General features: G+C 34.9%; 1 protein-coding gene across 5 annotated transcripts; it reads left to right on the top strand.

Moving 5' to 3' along the window:
• The first annotated feature begins 479 nt into the window (after positions 1 to 479).
• On the top strand, positions 480 to 19,670 carry LOC110886670 (Fanconi anemia group D2 protein). 5 transcript variants are annotated; one of them, XM_022134507.2, is made up of 31 exons: positions 483 to 996; positions 2,959 to 3,415; positions 3,504 to 3,758; positions 3,838 to 4,050; positions 4,636 to 4,767; positions 4,853 to 4,982; positions 5,083 to 5,129; positions 5,204 to 5,305; positions 5,412 to 5,519; positions 5,607 to 5,746; positions 5,849 to 5,943; positions 6,039 to 6,117; positions 7,578 to 7,626; positions 7,712 to 7,792; positions 10,360 to 10,452; positions 10,787 to 10,890; positions 12,164 to 12,623; positions 13,530 to 13,565; positions 13,662 to 13,860; positions 13,938 to 14,071; positions 15,072 to 15,249; positions 15,435 to 15,658; positions 15,769 to 15,864; positions 16,486 to 16,578; positions 16,665 to 16,697; positions 16,780 to 16,914; positions 17,947 to 18,007; positions 18,326 to 18,381; positions 18,478 to 18,534; positions 18,659 to 18,779; positions 19,367 to 19,670. In XM_022134507.2, exons 1-31 carry the CDS (start codon positions 662 to 664, stop codon positions 19,513 to 19,515), a joined length of 4,452 nt encoding a protein of 1,483 aa, XP_021990199.1. In that variant the 5' UTR covers positions 483 to 661; the 3' UTR covers positions 19,516 to 19,670. The 5 variants fall into 5 exon arrangements, 4 of the variants coding, with proteins under 4 accessions (XP_035831452.1, XP_021990201.1, XP_021990199.1 ...); XM_022134506.2 differs by having other exon boundaries at positions 5,604 to 5,746; XR_004863247.1 differs by lacking the exons at positions 18,326 to 18,381; positions 19,367 to 19,670 and having other exon boundaries at positions 481 to 996; positions 5,604 to 5,746; positions 18,659 to 18,739.
• Positions 19,671 to 20,117: the final 447 nt, after the last annotated feature.

The following is a 20,117-nucleotide window of genomic DNA, read 5'->3' as shown; positions in this document are numbered from 1 at the left end:
TTTTTAAGGATATATATTTTTTATTATTTAGTACAGAAATTTACATTTATTCAAACCGTGTAATACGCATATTTTTAAAGATATAATTTTTTTTTATTATTTGGTATATAAAATTACATTTATTCAACCCGTGTAATAAATGAGGTTTTTTTAAAAGATGTATTATTTTATTATTTGGTAAACAATATTACATTTATTCAACTCGTGTAATACCCGTAGTTTTAAAGATATAACTTTTTTATTTTGTATATAAAATTACATTTATTCAACATGTACAATACTGTCCTTATAGATATAACTTTTTATTATTTAAGATATAAAATTATATTTATTCAACTTCTGTAATAAAAAAAGTTTTTAAAGATATATTGTTTTATCATTTAGTATATAAAATTATTTATTCAACCCGTGTAATACACGGGGTTATAACATAGTATTATATCTACGTAACCTGATCTGGGTCCGAAATTTCTAGACCCAGCCCACTAGCGAGTGCTTGAGATGCTCGGGTGAGAGCCGGAGATAATCCAATTGTAAAAACACTCCCAAATTTTGGCGCCAATTTTGTTTTCCCGTATCCCGTCTAAACCTTCAAAGTTCAGACTCCTCCTTCACCAGTCACCACCAATCCCCGTACTTCAACATTTCATCACACAGAGCGATGTCGTTTCGTAACAAACGACCATCCAAACCCTTCGTTTCTCCGTTCTCCCACCCTTCCAAAATCCCCAAACCCACCGTCACCACCACCACCGCACCACCACCTCCGTCTCAACCTCCGTCGCAATCCGTAACAACCTCAATTGATCAATTGGTCTCGATCCTCGCAGACGCCGGATGCACGTTAATCAACACCTCCGGTCCCCCGTGCCTCCCTGCTGACGTACACAAGCTCCGCCACCGTCTTCAGAGTCGGTTTTTGTTAGATCCTGTTCTTCGGTCGAAGTTTTTGGCTGGATTTGGTGCTTATATTGATAGCCGCAATGATTTGAGGAGGTTAGTTTGTTATTGTTCGGTTACCTATAGTGAGCCCTATTTTTAAGCGAAAGTAGAATAGGAAGATCTAGGGTTTATGTTTAGAAATAGATGCGTAATTCTGAATGTCTAGGTGTTGGATTTAGTTTTTAAACGGTTTTTCCAGGTTAGTTAGTTTGTTATTGTTCAGTTTGTGTTTGGTTATGTGTAGTGAGCTCTAAGTTTGAGTGGAAGTTGAATAGGAAGTTCTAGGGTTTTGTTTAAAAATAGATGCTAAATTTTGAATGTATAGGTGCTGAATTCAGTATCCAAATGATTTTTGCAGGTTACTAACTTAGTTATTATTCACTTTGTATTCAGTCACATATAGCAAACACCTAATCTTAAGTGACGGGAGACTGAGTTGGTTTGGGCATGTCAGGATGAGACAGACAACGGCCACATTTAGAGCCGTGGAAGCTATCGCTGTTGAGGGAAAGAGGGTTAGAGGTAGACCAAAACTGACTTGGGAGGAACGTATTAGGCAGAATTTGCTAGACCTGCGCCTTTCTGAGGACATGGTCGAGGATAGGAGTTTGTGGAGACGTAGAATTAAGGTTAAGGACTTTTAAGAGGAGAGCCTGATTTTTGTTTTGATTCTCAACTTAGGATCTTAGTTTTTTAAATGTTTTATGCGTCTTATCGCTTGCACGTGTGTCTGTATGAAGTGTTATTTGCCTATGTGTGTTTTATTTGATTGTTATGTCTAGACATGGTTTTTTGGAGTTGGGGGTCTCACTGGAAGCAACTTCTCTATCCTTTGGGATGGAGGTAAGACTTGCCTACATCCCACCCTCCCTAAACCCCACCAATAGTTCAACTATAGGCGGGATTATACTGGGTATGGTTGTTGTTGTTGTTGTTGTTCTAATCTTAAGTGTAAGTTGAATAGGAAGTTCTAGGGTTTTTGTTTACAAAAAGATACGCAATTTTGAATATCTACGTGTTGGATTCAGTACCCAAACGCCTTTTGCAGGCTACTTAGTTCGTGATCTTTCACTTTGTATAGCTAACCCTAATCTTAAGCTAAATGTGAACCGGAAGTTTTAAGGTTTTTGTTTACAAACAGATACACACCTTTTTGAATATCTACCTGTTGAATTCAGTATCCAAACGATTTTGCAAGTTAGTTAGTTTGCATTCGGTCATATACAGCGAACACCTAATCTTAAGTTGAATAGGAAGTTCTAGGGTTCTTGTTTACAAACAGATGCGCACTTTTGAATGTCTAGCTGCTGAAGTTAGTATTTCAACGATTTTTGCAGGTTAGTTTATTATCATTCACTTCGCAATCAATCATATACAGTGAACACCTCATTTTGAGCGAAAGTTGAATAGGAAGTTCTAGGGTTTATGTTTACAAACCGATACACGATTTTGAATATCTACGTGTTGAATTCAGTATCTGAACGATTTTTGCAGGGTAGTTCGTTATCATTCACTTTGCATTTGAACTTATATAGCTAACACCTAGTCTCAAGAGAAAGTTGAATAGGAAGTTATAGGGTTTATGTTTACAAACAGATACACAATTTTGAATATCTATGTGTTGGATTCAGTATCCAAACGATTTCTGCAGTTGGTTAGTTCGTTATCATTCACTTCGCATTTGATCATGTATAACAAACCCAAATTTTAAGCGAAAGTTGAATAGGAAGTTTTAGGGTTTTTGTTTACAAACAGATACGCGACTTTGAATATCTATCTGTTGAATACAGTATCCAAACGATTTTCCGCAGGGTGCGGGTTAGTTAGTTTTGTTATCATTCACTTCGCAATCAATCATATAACAGCGAACACCTAATCTTAAGCGAAAGTTGATACGGAAATTCTAGGGTTTATGTTTACAAGCAGATACACAAATTTGAATATCTACCTCTTGAATTCTGTACATAAGCAGCATTTTAGTCATAATGTTGTGAAGTTATAAATTTATACTTGTAGGGTCTTATTACCTTCCAATCGCGATAATTCTGGTAACGGACGAAGTGAGAGCTTAGCCAGGGTGCTCTTGCTGGTTCCTTCAATACAATTAGATCTTCAAAACATGTTGATTGAGAAGCTTCCAGAGTATTTTGATAACGATAACTGTGGTCACTCTTCATCCTCCACTTCACGTTTGGATGAAGACATAGCTAGACTGATACTAAACCAGTTCCGGTGGCTCGATTTTCTAGTGGATTGTGAAGCGTTTACGGAGAATTTGTTCCAAGTGTTATCGATTTGTCCACCTCACTTGAAGAAAGAGATCATTGGATCGTTGCCCGAGGTTATGGGTGACACTAACAATAAGACTGTGGTTGATTCACTTGAGAAGGTGTTGCAAGATGATTCAACTGCCGCAGTTGCTGTTATCGATTGCTTCTCTAGTCTTAATTTGGATGATATGTTACAAGATAAGGTAATTTGATTTACATGCAAATACACACATTACACATATGAACACAAGTTTATAATTGTTAATAAAAGTTGTATTTGATTTCTTGAAGGTTACAACGATAGCACTATCATGTATTCGAACGATTGAAGCGGAGAAGTTGCCATACCTACTCAGGTTTCTACTTCTGTCCGCAACACCGGCAAATGCTCGAAGAATAATTACACAATTTAGGGAACAATACAAGCTTGTTGGAGTCTTTGATACGCGTTCAACTCAACATAATAAACTTAAGGGGAAATCAGTTGTGGATAATGCGGAAGCTTCAGTTCTTGATGCTCTGGGGTCTAGTTTTCGTTTTAAAAATGTACTTGAAATACTAGTAGAACTTAAAAGTTTTATTCTAAAGTTAAATAATGGTTTCTTCTGCATGTCAATGCTTGCAGATTCTATGCCAGGAGATACTAAGCGAACTTCAGTACGTTGACAAACCACAAGATCATAAGGTGATTGACGTCTGGTTATTGATGCTTATTTATAAAAACTGTGAATCTATGCAAAAGAGTGTTGAAAAGGTACTAAAGAAGAAAATCATTGAAGGCTCTATTCTTGATGTTTTGTTTGAGCAATGCTTATTGGGTAACAAGGAATTGGTAAAGGTATGGTGTCAATTACATCCATATGCATGAAATTAGGGCTTTTGTAAACTAAGCACTTAATGCTGTAAAAATTGGATATTGGTCAAGGACCGATATTTGAAATATCGGTTATCGCGGTGGGATATCGGTAATTTTAACATCATGCAAAATTTGTGTATATGGCAATTTAACACTAAAAATTCAGTATACTCTCCTACCATTAACAAATTAACATTTTGCAACTTGTAACAATTTTAGCAAGTAGGAACTGATTAAGACTTAAAACACACATTTAACACTAACAATTAAGACTCAAAATACTAATAGCAGCAATAGCAACAAGAAGAAAAGAAAGACGAATGGTAGAACTAAGAAGAAAGGTACTGATATCGGGAAAAAATGGTGATGTATCGGTCAAGTATTGGTCAATATTGCCGATAATATTGGTACCGATATTCTGATTGATATTTGACACCGATATTTTACATGGGGACCGATTACCGGTATCACCGATATTAACCGCATAGAATTTGAAAATATAGCAGGTCACTATCTTTCTTTTTGAAACAAACCGGGGCTCATTTTGTGTCCTATGTTCCTTTTTAGGATCACTTTTGCTCATTTTTGCAATTTGCGGAATACTTATTGGCTTGCAAAGAACAGAAAGTAAGCAAATTTGGCATTCAGATGTATAAGTATCTATTTGAGGGGTTTCCCGATACTTACTCAAGACAGGAAGTAAGATGCAAGTACTGTACTTCGTTTAGACATATGCTCTTGTTTCTAGAAGGAAAGAAAGTAACCTGCTTGTGGTTGTTTGTAGGTCTTAGGGTCATTGGTCACCCATGTGGGCTCCGGCATTACATATGAAGTCAGCTCAGCTTTAGATGCTATGGTCATGCTAGCCTCTAAATACTCTCAAGAACTAATTCCAATTTGTTCTTACATAACCGGTATACCTTACTTTCTTATTTTGTGTAATTTGGTTTCCACTTTTGCTGTTTTGCATCAATGTTGAATTTTACCTTACATGTTAATTTATATAATATGTAGGTATATTAGATTACATGGAAGGGTTCAGCACTGAAAACCTGCATAAGGTTACAAATATGTTTTCCAACAGTTTATCTTTTACATAACCACTAGCTTATTCACCTGGATTTCCGTATCGCAGGTATATGATGTTTTCTGCCTTCTATCACGGTCTGCACGGTCTAATACTGATTCATTTGGATCATCTATTGCAGCTGAACTTTTCATGATCGTAAGGAAGCAGGTATAGTTAGTTATATAAACCTGCTTCCAAACTTAATATTTTATTTTATATTATTATTAATATACATTATCTGGCAAAAGTTCGATGTAACTGTATAAAATGGCAGGTTAGTAATCCAGAATTCAAGTACAAGAAAATGGGTCTAATTGGAACCTTAAAAATATTGTCCCATTTTGGAAACACAGATGAGGTGTCTTGTTCTTCTTCATCACAAGTAAGGGAAAACAAGTTTAACTTATAACACTAATTTATCACTAGAGGTGATTTTTAATGTATATATGTTGGTCAAAATGTGTAGAAGTTGAACTATGAGGAGGCGCTAGAACTACTGAGAACATCCCTAGATTCATGCCAACAGTTGCCGATATCATTAATCCTCTTTTATGATGAACTATCTGCTATTCTTGATTCAAAACCTCTACATCCAGCAATTATGGAACGGTGAGTTATATTATATGGTGACAAATCAATGCTATTCTTAATTCATGCCAACACCTTTTTAAAAGATATATTGTATTCAAAATCTAGTACTATTATGTGCAGGGTTGGCCAACTTGTAGGAGAATTTGAATCTATGTTTCTATCTGATTTGGAAAGTGGGAAACTGCCTGTTTCTGACTTGTATTGTGGCCTTGAAGGTGAGTCACCTGGATGTGCTTTTATTGGCAACAAGCCAACAAACAAATGGGTTCCAGCAACCAACTTTTATGTGTATTATATATGTGTTATGCAGGGGAGCTATGGATGAACTTGGATGGAGATATATCTCCAATATGCATGAACATATTGCCACTGGCTTCTTCCTCATCAAGGTAAGTTTAATTTTTATCTTTTAAGACATGTCAATATAGGAACTATTTTTGCCACTTTAATGTCAAAACTCTAACCTTTGGAGGTGATATTTATGATCTTTATTTTTTAGAATAACCTAGATACAGTCAAACCTCAATAAAGTAATACAATTGGGACTTGAGAAAAAAATATTGAGGCTATTCATATAAACCTTTGTTATTATAGAGAGAGCTTGTCAGTTGTCACTATAAGTTACCGTATGTACTAAGAAAAGTTTAAAGTAGTATATGAATGTAGCGGAAGCTTAAAAGTTTTAGTGAATTTTTGTCTATGGAAACTAAGTTCATGTACACAGCAAATGAAAGAAGTTTACTCTTTTCCTATAAAAGCTTGGTGCTTGAAAAAAAAACTTAATTAACTATAGATGCATTTTCTTTCAGCAGTTAGAGATCACCTTTACAACTTCTTACTAACAAAACACGAATCGCTTTTTCACTTCTCACTAAGTTGGTAGGGATCACCAATCTCGTCTCACTAATCTTTGGTATTGATTACCACCGCCATGATTATATCTTCTTATCACTAGTAATGGTAGTAATTACCTTCTACAAATCTCACAATGTTGGTAGGGGTGAGCGCTCATAAGTCAAAATATTACGTGAAGAACCTCCAACACTTCTTTTATTGCAAGTCTATGACATCTTTTTTACATGGAAAGTGTTTAAAGATCAGAGATCACTTTATATATGACTTGTCTAAATATAGTAAAAATTCAATAAGTGTTTAAAATATACGTGAAGAACTCTGGATATATGTGCAAGAGTAGAGGTCAAATGTGGAAGAATACTTGCTTAAATATAGTGAAAAGTCAACTTTTAAAATGTAAAAAACGAACCATGATCATTCACATGGTTCGAATGTTCTTTTGCTAGCACTTTCGATTTTTATTTTGTCCTTTGGTCTTTCTTTTAGTTTTTCAAGCATTTTCTCAAACCATTTCATTGAGAATTAACATATAAGAAAGCACCAAAGTTGATCATTTCATGGGAGATAATTTTGAGTATTTTGGGCATGTTTCTATTTCTATAAAAACAACTCTGATTTTATAAATTTGTTTTAGTAACCATTTTTAACTTTGCCTTTATAAGTCAATTTCATTACACTGTTCTTTTCTAAATCTTAAATTCTTTTATAAAACATTAAAACCTAGGCTTGGCCTATAAAATATGTATTTATAAGCTTCGTAAAAATGTAGTCTTTTTCAGTGATCATAAGCTCAATTTAAAACACACAAATTACAACCTATCTTTAAGTTTATGTATTTTGAATACCCAATGATGTGTATCGCATGTTTATGAACATAGGAGTATCACATGTTTATGTTTATAAAGTCATCAAAACAAGGAGTGTATATCACATCGTATGGCAGTTTATTTCTATGCATCTGCTTATCAAGGATCACAAGATTTGTACTGTGCAGGTCAACATCACTACAAACTCTTCCTGCTAACTTTCGTTTACTTTCTGTGGTAGGTGCATTTAAAGAAAAAAAATCTTTGTTAATCTTATTTCTGCATGATTTATTTTTTGTGTCTGATATATAACTTTATTCAGATGGAGAGGTTGGGAAATCAGGGATCTTTAGGAGGAATAGATGCACTTCTTGGCTGTCCCATACATCTTCCTTCTTCCAAGGTTAACTTCTGCACACACACACACATAGGGTTAGGGTAAAATAAAAACTCCTACGAGTTGAGAGAACTTAGAGAACTCGGTCAAAACGAAGATTTTTTCATAAAATATTTCTACCAAAAATCCAAAAAAAATCAGTTTTTCCAAAAAAAAAAGATAGTTTTTGTTGTTTTTTCATTGTTTGTGTTTTTCATGTGTGGTCTTCTGATTACACATATGCTCAAGGTTAAAAGAACGGAAACGAGTTTCTAGGCGTTTTCCCTTCGCCTCACGAGGCGTAAGCCCCGAGGCGAAACGAGGCGTAAGGCCGAGGCGGTATTAATAAATAAATATAAAAATTATATATATTATAAAAATAATAATACTAACTAATTTCATCATCAGATTCATCAAAATCATCAAAAACACACTTAAAAAACATGAAATGCTTGAAATTGACACAAAAAGTCAAAAACAACTATCAAAATCCCCTGAGGCGCAGCTTTCTTAGCGCCTCAGCCCTCTGAGGCGCATATACATTAAAAACACCATGAGGCGCGCCTCAGACTCGTTTTTTGGCTGTTTCACCTCGAGGCGCGCCCTTGGTTTTAAAAAGCGAGAGGCGCACAAAAGCGACGAGGTCTAAAATTGAGGCGCGAAGCGCAAAGCGCAAAAGCGGTGGGCTTTTCGTACCCGAAGCGCAAGATGTTTATATAATTTTTTTTATATATCCCATCTATGCAGTTAATTTATAATATCATGCATATATATATATATATTTATATTCATATCTAGAGTCCATATAAATTTTTTTTTTATAAATACTTTGTCCCACATCGGTGTGGGGACAAAGTGAGTGGTTGTTTATAAGGTAAAGCATTTACTACTCCATTGTAGCTTTATGACATGTTTTACCACAAGTCCTACCTGCGCGCAGGGGGGGGGGGGTGCAACAAATGATTTTCTCAGCTGGCATTTGCTTGAACTCGTGCGTGCCCACACGACTGCAGCTCCGAAAAACCAGGCACGCGTGCGGCAGTTTTTGCACCATTTCATTTTTTTTTTCTGCTGTTGGTTTTAAGCATCATGTACAAGTCAAAGCAGCCAAGGTACAACATGTTTATGCAGCCAAACGCTTAAGGTACATGAGGCGCGCTTTTTTGGCCAAAAAACCCACAAAAAATCATCAAAATATGCGCTTTTTTGGCGCTTCCTGGGATCACACAAGGCGAGCAGCGTAAAAGCGCCAGACCCTGCGCCTTATTGCGCCTTGAGGCGCACGCCTCAAACGTTTTTTAAAACCATGCATATGCTGCATTTCACTATGTTACCTCACCACCATTTCTTTTGTTATGTAGCTCTCTGTTTATAGACCTTTTTTTTGTAAGTTCTAGCTTGTCTACTACTTGTCTTGTGGAGCTGGGGGTCGCTCTGGAAGCAACCTCTCTATCCCTATGGATAGAGGTAAGGTGTGCCTACATCTCACCCTCCCCAGCCAGACCCTACCAATAGCTTTGCTATTTGTGGGATTTACTGGGTACGGTTGATGTGTTGATTTACACCACCGTAAAAAAACCCTTACAGTGGGTGTAAATGCTGATGTCAGCAGCTTTTGACAATGGTGTAAAAAGCCTGAAACACCGCTGGGATTCTTTTTACATCTGAGTTTGTAACATTTTCATTTATGCGTGTGCAAATAATGGTGCCAAAACTTGCACGGGAAGTCGGAGTTCTCTTAAGTTCTCACAACTCGGGGGGGGGGGGGTCTCTTGATCTGAAGCCTATATATATACATACATATATGCAACTTTTTCTTTGTTGAAAATTGGTTGCTGCCTTTTTCTCAAATAGCTGCAAAGGGAATATTTGAATGAACTTTTCAACGCAACCATATAATATCATCTTTAAATGAAAGGCTGAAAATGAGCATCCACGTCATTACAAAGTTAAACTTGTATAACTACTGAAATATTTTTTCAACAAAAGACAATGGTTTTGACTTGAAGATGCTTAGCTAATGCAGAAGACCTGAGTTCTAGTCCTACAAGCTGCTGTTTTACATATCCATTAGTAATTCAATTTACTTTTATAATATTGGTTTTGTCTTTTGCAGCGATAACCTTTTTTCCATTACAGTTTTCGTGTATTAAAAATAAACACTCATGTTTTGCGTATGTAAAATAATACATTGCTTAGTAAATGTAGTTTAAGTATGCAAATTAGTATTTAAATCTGGAAAAGATTGTTACGACCAAAAATGTATAACTATCACATATAAACTTTTTTTGGTTGCTCAATTCTATTATGTACAATTTGTCAAGATCTGCAAATGTCTTCAACATGCATTAATCATGATTTTATGACGAACAGTTTACCACTTACTAGTCAAGATGAAATTGACTCATTTTTAGAAATTAATACGCTCATCTGAATGCAAAATGTTTTTTTTTTGTTACTAGCCGGTCCTTCTGGTATCTTTGAAATTTCTTTGTTCTATGATGAAGATAGCTAATACATCTCTCCTTTCCTTTGTTTAATCTGATATGCACTACAGGCAAATTACTAACATCTTCTTGCCATTGATTATGCAGTTCATCACGGAATCTTGGCAGTCACTAAATAAAAAGCAGAAACATGTTGTCTGCCTCTCTCTTTATTATGCAATTAATTGGATCAGAGAACTAGTAAGTTATAATGTTTAACGTCATTGATCGAATTATATCAAAATTGACCATCATACTTCACTATTAGGTCTGATATGGCGACTAACTTATTTGTTTTTTCTTTGTAAATAGTTACAAAGCCATAAAAGTCAACGTATTACAAAAAGTCAGAAAGTATTAAGGTCATTTCTATGTGTGTTTGCTCTCACAAGAAAACCGGCCTTTGACTTCATGGTTAATTGAATTGTTGTTATACAAGTATGATGGTCAGTTTGGCAAATAAAGTTAATATCAAAGCATGATGATGGATTATATTATATTCGCCTAAATGATATTATTTATTCATCACAATCAGCTTAATGCCTTTGGTACACAAGTTGCTGGAAGATTTGACTGCATAAGTCAAGCTACAAAGGAGGATATGGTTACCAAGATCTCAAAACGCTTAAAAAACCTTGTGTAAGTTGAAATAAATCTTCACATGTAAACAAAAGGTGTTCTAACTCATGCTGAAACTTTGCTCTAGGGGTGTTCAAAAAGCTCGTGGCTCGCTTGTAAAAAAATTCGAAAAAAGCTCGGTTGTAAACGAGTCAGCTCGGCTCGATTTGTAAACGAGCCGAGCTCGAGCTAGGCCTGGTTCGGCTCGTGAGCTCGCGAGCCGGCTCGAATTATTTTATTTTATATAGATTAATTTTTATTTTAAATGTATTAAAATAAAAAATGTGAGGGGTTGAAGTGTTAACGTTTTAAGTTTAATTAATCAATAACTTATAAAAATATGAGAAAATAAACTAAAATTAAACATATAATACTTTTCTTATGCCTTTCTGTTTTTAAAATATTAAAATATAAAAATATTACATATAGATAGGTAGAGGATCCTGTAAAAAGTGCTCAAAGTGTAAGAAGTGTGAGAAGTGTATTATAACACTATATATAATACTATATAACACCATATAAACACCGTATAACAATATGTAACACCATATAATACCATATAACACTATGTAACACTATATATCATTATATAACAAATATAACACTATAGGTTGTCTGATAGCATGTCTTTGATAGATGTATAGTGTTATATTTGTTATATAATGATATATAGTGTTACATAGTGTTATATGGTATTATATGGTGTTACATATTGTTATACGGTGTTTATATGGTGTTATATAGTATTATATATAGTGTTATAATACACTTCTTACACTTCTCACACTTTAGGCCCTTTTTACACTATCCTTACCCCATATAGATATATGTGTAATTTTTGTTTTTATGTTATTAATACTTGTTAAAAAATAAAAAAAAGTAAAAAAAGTTAATGAGCCGGCTTGATTTGGCTCGAGCTGGCTCGAACATTTTACGAGCCGAGCTCGAGCTTGAATTTTCAGCTTGTTTAAATAAACGAGCCGAGCCGAGCTGGCTCTTTTAAGTTTGAGTTCGAGCTTGAGCTCAACCTGGCTTGGCTCGATTACAGCCCTACTTTCCTCCTAATGCTTAAACTTTGCTCTTTGAAGCACTTATAACTTACCGAATGTAACTAATGTTTTACGCATAAAAAATGACATTAAAATTTTACTGATGATACCGTATGTAATTTATCCATGTCATTTGTGCTGTGGAAATTTAATGACATGAGTGACATTTTGTTTTGTTTTGTTTTATCATGTATATCATATCCTTTTTATATTAAGAGTTAATTAGAAGTTATCTTATGATGCAGATTCCTTGAGAGCTTGTTAAATAATATACTCAAAGAGTGTCCTCTATCCTTGCCTGAGCTCTCGTCAGCTTCTTCGCCAGGTCAGCCTACTCGTATCGAAAAGAACACAGAGCAAATGAGAGCTAATCAAGATTCTTCTCAAATCAACCGAAAAAATAATAAAAAGTCCACAAAGCCATCGAAAAATTCTGGCACTCAAGGAAACAATACCACTCAGCTTACAATTATCGAAACATGGAAGAAAGCAGGTGCAATAAGTAGTGATGTTGCAAATGAAAGTTCTACTGGCCCGTCCTCTAAAGTCAGTCAACCTGAGGCAGCAACATGTTCTACTACCAACTCTAATGGATCTATAGATACTGATATCGAGATTTCTGAAATTGCTAAGCTTTTAGAAGCTCAAAGATACAGATTTAGACCTCTTTTGGTTGATTGTTTCTCAATTTTGTCGTATTCAAAGGTCAGTTCTCTATTTCCATTTAATGATCATCATATATGCTCTATTTTGTTTGATTATTATGTCACCGGCCTGGAATTGCGTCAAGATAGGAATCAATAACAAAGAAATGAAAACAGTAATTTGGCTAGCTTCCAGACGTTTCTTATAAAAAAACTTTTTAAAAACTTAATTACAATGTCAAACCCTAACCCGGTTTATATAGATCAAAATTACGTGTTACGGATTGTAAAACCTAACATTTAGTGTTTGTATACAGTTCAAGATGAAAGTTTTGTGGATAGATAAACAAATTCGGTGAGAATAACATGATAAGAATGAGTTGGCACAATTGCATTCAATACCAAAAGTGTTTACATCTTTGTGATTTCTCCAAAAATGAAAAACGTTTTTTGTTCAAAAGCATGACACTTCTATTTATAGGTCATGACCCATACGTTTGGGAGCTTCAAACTTATGGCTCATTCATTTGATATGTTCAAACGTCTGTCTCATACTTTTGACACATTTAATCGTTTGGCACTTAGTCAAACGTGCCTCTCATACGTTTGACTGTTCCATACGTTTAAACACACTTATAACTACGTATTAAGTACAGACTCAATCTATCCTATTTTCTCGATCTACCCTATTCACACAGTAACGGCCACGCAAATATGCATTAACAAAGACATTGCCATATTACAATCATAATGTAGTTAGGAAACTATCTAAGTTTAACCAACATGTCAACTTAGACCCTCCATACTTACCTACACGTAAATACGGTCCTTCCATATTCACCTACATGCGAATACAGTCCATTAATGTCCAACATTGTGAACTTATAATTTTGGTTCCTGTGGCTCATCAAGTACGTGACTAAATAATACGTTCAAACTGTCTCATGTGCTTGTTTCTTGAATGCAGGATAACGATTCTTGTTGTGCAGATCCTACGTGTGAGGTATGTTCTTATATATATGATTAAAGCTCTTAAACATGTTGCCACTTAATGTATTGCATCTGTATTTTTAATTTTCTTGTTTATTTTGTATTCTAGCTGCCTGTTTACCTTTACCTCCTACGCGATCTAAATAGCAAGCTAGAATATTTTAGTCCAAAACCAACATCATTCAGATCGTTGAGCACTCCTCTTGGTTTAAGTGGAATAACAACAGTTGAATTTGTAAACAAGATTCAGACATTGTTTGTGACTTTGAGGAGACACCTGGATTCTGCTATATCTTTACTTGAACACGGTAAGATTCTAACATTAAATAACTGAAAGAAGTTCAGTATGGATTTAAAGTTTTTTGCTTTCACAAAATATTTTTAGGGTCTGAATCATGTCAAACACACTGGAGCGACCAATCTTCTATGGCTGGTAATCCAGAAATAACTAACGTGGTGCTTTCTGTACCTTCTGTCTCGAGTTTAGTTGTCAAAGAGACGCTATTTTGCTTCAGCAAGGTATCTACTGCCCTCCTCTCTTCTTCAGCCTACTATATGTAGAGGTGGCAAAACAGGTGGGTCGGGCGTAGGGGTGTCCAAATAGCTCGCGGCTTGCTCGGAAAAAGCTCGGTTGTAAACGCGCCGGCTTGGCTCGGCTCGTGAGCTGGCTCAAATAATTTTATTTTATATAGATTAATTTTAATTTTAAATGTATGAAAACAAAAAAATGTGGGAGGGGGTTGAAGTGTTAACATTTTTTATTTTTAATTAGTCAATAACATTTGAAAATGACATATAATACTTTGAAAACGCCTTCCGGTTTTTAAAATATTAGAAAAATAAAAATAATACATAGAGATATATGTGTATTATTTTATGTTTTCAATATTTGTAAAAAAATTATGAAAATAAAAAATTAATGAAAAAAGTTAACGAGCCGGCTCGATTTGGCTCAAGCTGGCTCAGACATTTATTTTATCAGTCGAGCTTGAGCTCGACTCTTTAGCTCGATAAAATAAACGAGCCGAGCTGAGCCGAGCTGGCTCGTTAAAGTTTGAGCTCAATCTGGCTCGACTTGACTTGATTACAGCCCTAGTCGTGCGGATTTAGTAACATGTCAAAATGGCTAATTATTTTTAATACGGATCTAAATGGGCCGGTTCTGTTGGGCTGACGTGCCCATTTTATATTTTATGAGTACATAATGGGTTGAATGGTTACAAAAGCCATATTGGTTAAAAGAATAATCTTATTTTTTTTAGTGAAGTGATTCAGATTGGATGTTTTCAAACCCATTTGGACCTTCAATCTATTTTAGAAGTTTTTTTATCTGTTTGGCCCATTAGAAATTAAGACAACCCATATTGACCCTTTTTAGGCAAGTGGGTCGAAATGGCCATGTCTACCAGTATGCATTTACAGCTTTTTATCAGCTTTGAAGCTATGGCATTTTCATTATTAGTTTTTGTTCTTCATTTTATCTTCTTTTTCTGCTCTATCCCGTTTGGATCCAGCACAGATGCTGACCTGCCCAGATCTTATACTGTCAAAACAATCTTCTCTCTTGGATCTGCTTAAGTCTTTCCAGCTCAAAAAAGTCAATGATATTGGAGGCATACAGTCTCTGTCATCAACAGGAGACGTATTTTGTCTATATGGTGGTGTCTTTGAGTTCCTAGAATCGGTTCTGGATACAGGTATGGTCAAAGAAAACGGGTCAAACGTGTCAAAGTGTGCGTAAAACGTTATAAATTATTCTATTAAGAAATCAGATCATTGAAGATATACTGTAAATTAGAAAATCGTATTTGACACGCTATTCTATGTACCTCAAAAAAAACTTGGGTCTTAATTGTTATTTGACTGATCATCTATTTTGCAGCACTCTGTTTCTCATTTATGCTTGCTTCAGAAGTGGTAGTAACGTTGGAGTCTGTAGTTATATCTCTCCAAAAAGTCATTGACAAGCCACTGGAGGGAACTACGAAACATAAAACGGCTGTCGCTCAAGAACTACTTGTCACTTCGCGCAACAAACTGTGTTCTTCCGCTCACAAAGTACTGAGTCATGATTGGCATGACATTGAAAACGGTTGGAAGGGGAAAGTAAATCTCTTATGTTCCTTTTTGAATTATTTAGATCTCATGCTTTCAATTAATGTTAATATGTTATTATCTATATAGCTTTTTATGGTCCTGATGTTTCTGTGTTGCAGGGAGAAATGGTGCAGAAGATCGTTCATATTTACTTGGAAAATTGCGAGTCTACTTCTCAATCTTTGGATGAACTTGCATGCTCTATTTTGCCTACGGTGAGTACCATTTACTTATGAATAAGTCGAAAGTTGGGTTATTTTTTTTTTCATTTCAAGCGGGTCAAATGGGGCAATACAACCTCCTAATTTTTTTGAGTAAAATACCATTTTCGTCCCTGAGATTTGGCCAGTTTTGCAACTTTCGTCCAAATGTTTGTGTTTCCGCATCTGGATCCAAAAGGTTTGAAATCTTGCCATTTTTATCCAGCTCATTAACTCCATCCATTCTTCTTTGTTAAGTCAGGGGTATTTCCGTCTTTTTTGTTAACTTAAAGGGCAGTATGTACAAGCATTTAGCATAACCTACAAGTATTCAAAAAACCCTTACTAAACAAAAACAAGCATGGAAAAAGAAGAAAATACCCCTGGCTTAACAGAGAAAAATGGATGGAGTTAACGAGCTGGATGAAAATTGCAAGATTTCAAACATTTTGGATCCAGATGCAGAAAAACAAACCTTTGGATGAAAGTCGCAAAACTGGCCAAACCTTAGGGACGAAAGTGGCATTTTACTCATTTTTTTTATTTAAAGATCTAGATTCTCACTGTAATAATATTTTTTAGATATAATCAATAATTTTCGAAAGCAGGTCCATTTATGGTTTGTTTTGGTTATAGGTATCTCTTTCTAGCAGAACAACAGCAGAGGATTATAGCCACGGTTTTACCACTCTTTGTTCCTCAACTTTTTCCGTTTGGTACAAAGAGTTGGTACGCATCTTCTCTTGTCTTTGATTATTTATGATATTTTAAATGTTTCTGATTTGGCTTGCTTATAAAGTATTGTTGCTTTGCAGCATGAGCAGAACCTCGTTATACTTGGCAAACTTGTAAGGCATTTTTTATCACATTTCATAAGCCATACATACATAAGAAGCTGTGACATTTAACAATTTTAACATCTTACGTTAGGTTAAAGAAGCTGTTCAAATAAATAAATCAAGAGCTACTCCTCAACCAGCAGCGGTCCAGATACTTATGGAGAAGCTACATCGATCTGTAAATGTAGTTGTGTGCTTGATAAATATTTGCAAGACTCATGACAAGGTATGTGAAAAGCACTACTTGTTTCATTATTACAGCTAGGGGTGTTCACAAATCGTCAAAATTGACCCGCTCAAACTGAATAAAAACAGTTGGTTTGGCCGGTTTGTGACTTACGATTCGGTTCACGGTTTAGAACTTAGAATCGATTTTGTAACCGGACGTTTACCTCTATTATTAGTTCGATTTAATATTTGGATTATGGAGTTATGCATATGTATCTATGTTGTAGAACTCGCTAGGCACTAGGCGGCCTGTGGAGTACCGACTAGCGATTAATTGGGAGTAATCAGGATTAATCGGAATCAATCAGATTGGAATTTTGTATGTAATATTTCAAAATTATATACATATATATAGTTTTATTTATGATTTAATATATAGATAGTCTATATGTACTACCTAAAACGCTATATTTACAACATCTTGATGACTAACATGTAATAGGTTAGGTCAATTTTAATAAATTACTATAAGTTGGAGGATGAAAATTGTAATTTAGTTAAAAAAAGGTAAAAAAGGAAAAGAAGCCACTACCCAGAAAGTCGCCGGAAATTGACTGGCGTTTTGGTCCGACTACCGATTAACTGACTAACTAACTGAAAATTACTCGTAGATGGCCGACTAACGATTAATCGCTGACTAGTCGTGATTTTTACAACACTGATATGTATAGTATTTAACTTTATCCTTTTTAAAAATTAAACACAAACTTGGCGATTTTGAAAAAAAAAAACAGGTACTAACTATTAGACTATGGGCCCACGGGTTCGGTTAAGTTTCTAGAGTTACTCGTAATCCCTATATATTGTAACGTGCTCATTCAATAATAATCGTTCAGTCTTTCATAATCTTACACTAACTACAAACCGACAAACCAAATCGTTTTGGTCGGGTTGGGCCAACTCAACTAACTAGGCGGGTTTAGTTTTCTGTTTTTTCAGCGGTTCAGCTCAAAATATTAGTCAAAACTGGCCATGAACACCCCTAATCACTGCTTTAGGTTATGCAACCCTGCTGTAAATTTTAATGTAGGTCACAGTTCGCACAATGACTGTCAAGTATGGTGGGAAGTATGTTGATTCCTTCCTAAAAGGTAAACATTGACATGTGGCACTTTGTAACTTATGTCTACTAGTATCTAGATGTGTCAAAATCGGCGGGTTCAACACATCAAAACTGGACGGGTTGGTTTAAAATTGATATACGTTCATAATGAATCAGTGCGTCGAATGTCATTACAAAAACATATATGATCTGTTTCATTTAATATGTTGAATAAAATGATTTGGGAGGTTTATGCATTAAATAATACACTCCAGAGTTTTTATTTAATGCTTTTGATCCATCGGATATAAAATAAGCCTCAAATACGTATGTTTTATGGGTTTACTGAAATTTGAGCGTTGTGCAGTTTTTGAGTTTCTAGATTCCAAGTTTCAGGACCACAAACAGCTCATCATTCAACTGGTAGTGTAGCCTTCATTCTGTATACAAAGTGATACAAATTAAAATAGTGGTTTAAAATTTTAATGCTATTGAGGTTTTTGAGTTTTTTTTTTTCAGTTTAAAGACTTCCAGTTCGGGACAAGAACACTACAAACTTTATGTTCAGAAGCGAAGGTATATTTTGATTTTTGTAGTTTTATCATCAAATTGTTTATTTCTAGTTTTCGATCACTAATTAACCATTTATGGAAGTTTATCCAATATCTTATTATTTTTGTTAACTTTTGTATATTGAAAGGGATTGAAACAAACCAGCATCACTAGTAGAATTCCTGCTACCAAGAGATCTCTCGAACGGTTTCTATTCCGTGTTAAGGCTCTTCTTCACACTTCATCAAGTGGATGCACCTTCTCGATGGGTATGTAATATATTGGTCTGCTGGAAAACTGAAACACCGAACCATAACCGAAACCAAAACGAAATAATGGAACCAATTGAGAAACCCATGATTCGATTATGGTTTATTTATAACAATATTGTGGTTGTATTTATATCAATAAGCGAAATAACCCAACGGTCCCACCATTGAAACCAACCTATATAGTTTTTATAAATATTACATTATATGTCAGAAAAGTTTTGTTATAATTTTTTGATAAATGTATTATTGCATGCACCCTCCTTCCTTTTTTTATAAATTAACAGACCTGTTGCCTTTTGCTTTAGCCCAAAATTAAAAAGATGAATGGTGAAGAAGTAAAGAACGGCTGACCGTGTAGCCGTTACAGTCGCTAGATTTATTAACAAAATGTTTCGTGATAACCAAACTGTTTTTATTCGAAACCGATTAGTTGTGAAAATCTATAAATTGTAACATCGGTTATAGGCTTGGTTATGCTTTAATATATACCCGTCAAGTCTTGCTCAACTCCCTATTTTTATTCTTTAACTCAAGGATATTGAATATTGTGTCATAATTAAGACATTACTTAACTATTTTGACAGGTAACTTGAAGCACAAGAACTTGATAGGTCAAGTTGTGAGCTCTCAAGCATACATAGATGGCGAAAATGAAAATAATAGTGATGATTTTGTTGGGAGTGTTGCTGAGGATGAAGTTGTGGGAAATTCAGAGGATGAAATGAATCTGTAACTAATCAGAATGGAGGCATTATGAAGGTTGTGTAGATGTTATATGATTGAAGTTTCTACACATGTTATGGGACAAGAAGGCTTTTCATGTGTTTCTACAGATAAAATTTTGATTGATATCTAGTAAACATTTTGAAGTAGGTTTGTAATTATTTATATGATTGAAGTTTCTACACATGTTACTGCAACGTTGGTCTGGACAAAACTTACCCTACCATCCGAATGTTGGTCCGAACAAAAACTCACCATCACCTATACAAAGGTTGATTCGAGTTAGGGACAAAAAATACTACCACATATGAATACTTACATTAGAGCGCAGAGTCTGAATTTGTACGTGTTACAGTGTTTTTCTTTATTAGTTGCAAGAATTACAAATGTACACATGTTTACTAAATAAGGAAACCAAAAACATTTAAAAATATCGTCACATTATCACCACCTTTTAATCACAAAGAGAATGGCTTTGACCATTTTTTGACACCTTAGGAGATTTTCATTATTATGGGTTTCATTTTTGAGGACTTGTTTTGGAGGTGGTAAGTGTTTTTGGTTTTCTTATCGAGTAAGTTTACAGTGTTTTTGAAGAATAATTTTTTTCTT

Source organism: Helianthus annuus, chromosome 7, assembly GCF_002127325.2.
Source record: "Helianthus annuus cultivar XRQ/B chromosome 7, HanXRQr2.0-SUNRISE, whole genome shotgun sequence".
Taxonomy (NCBI): Eukaryota; Viridiplantae; Streptophyta; class Magnoliopsida; order Asterales; family Asteraceae; genus Helianthus; species Helianthus annuus.
Note: the sequence above shows the minus strand (reverse complement) of the source record. Positions and strands in the feature narration are given on the sequence as shown.

What these genes read in the sequence shown, in the direction of transcription:
- LOC110886670 (XM_022134506.2), top strand. Translation starts at nt 662, where the DNA reads ATGTCGTTTCGTAACAAACGACCATCCAAACCCTTCGTTTCTCCGTTC. An exon ending in AGCCGCAATGATTTGAGGAG is followed by an intron (nt 997 to 2,958) that starts GTTAGTTTGTTA and finishes TTATACTTGTAG; the next exon opens with GGTCTTATTACCTTCCAATC. An exon ending in AATTTGTTCTTACATAACCG is followed by an intron (nt 4,983 to 5,082) that starts GTATACCTTACT and finishes TATAATATGTAG; the next exon opens with GTATATTAGATTACATGGAA.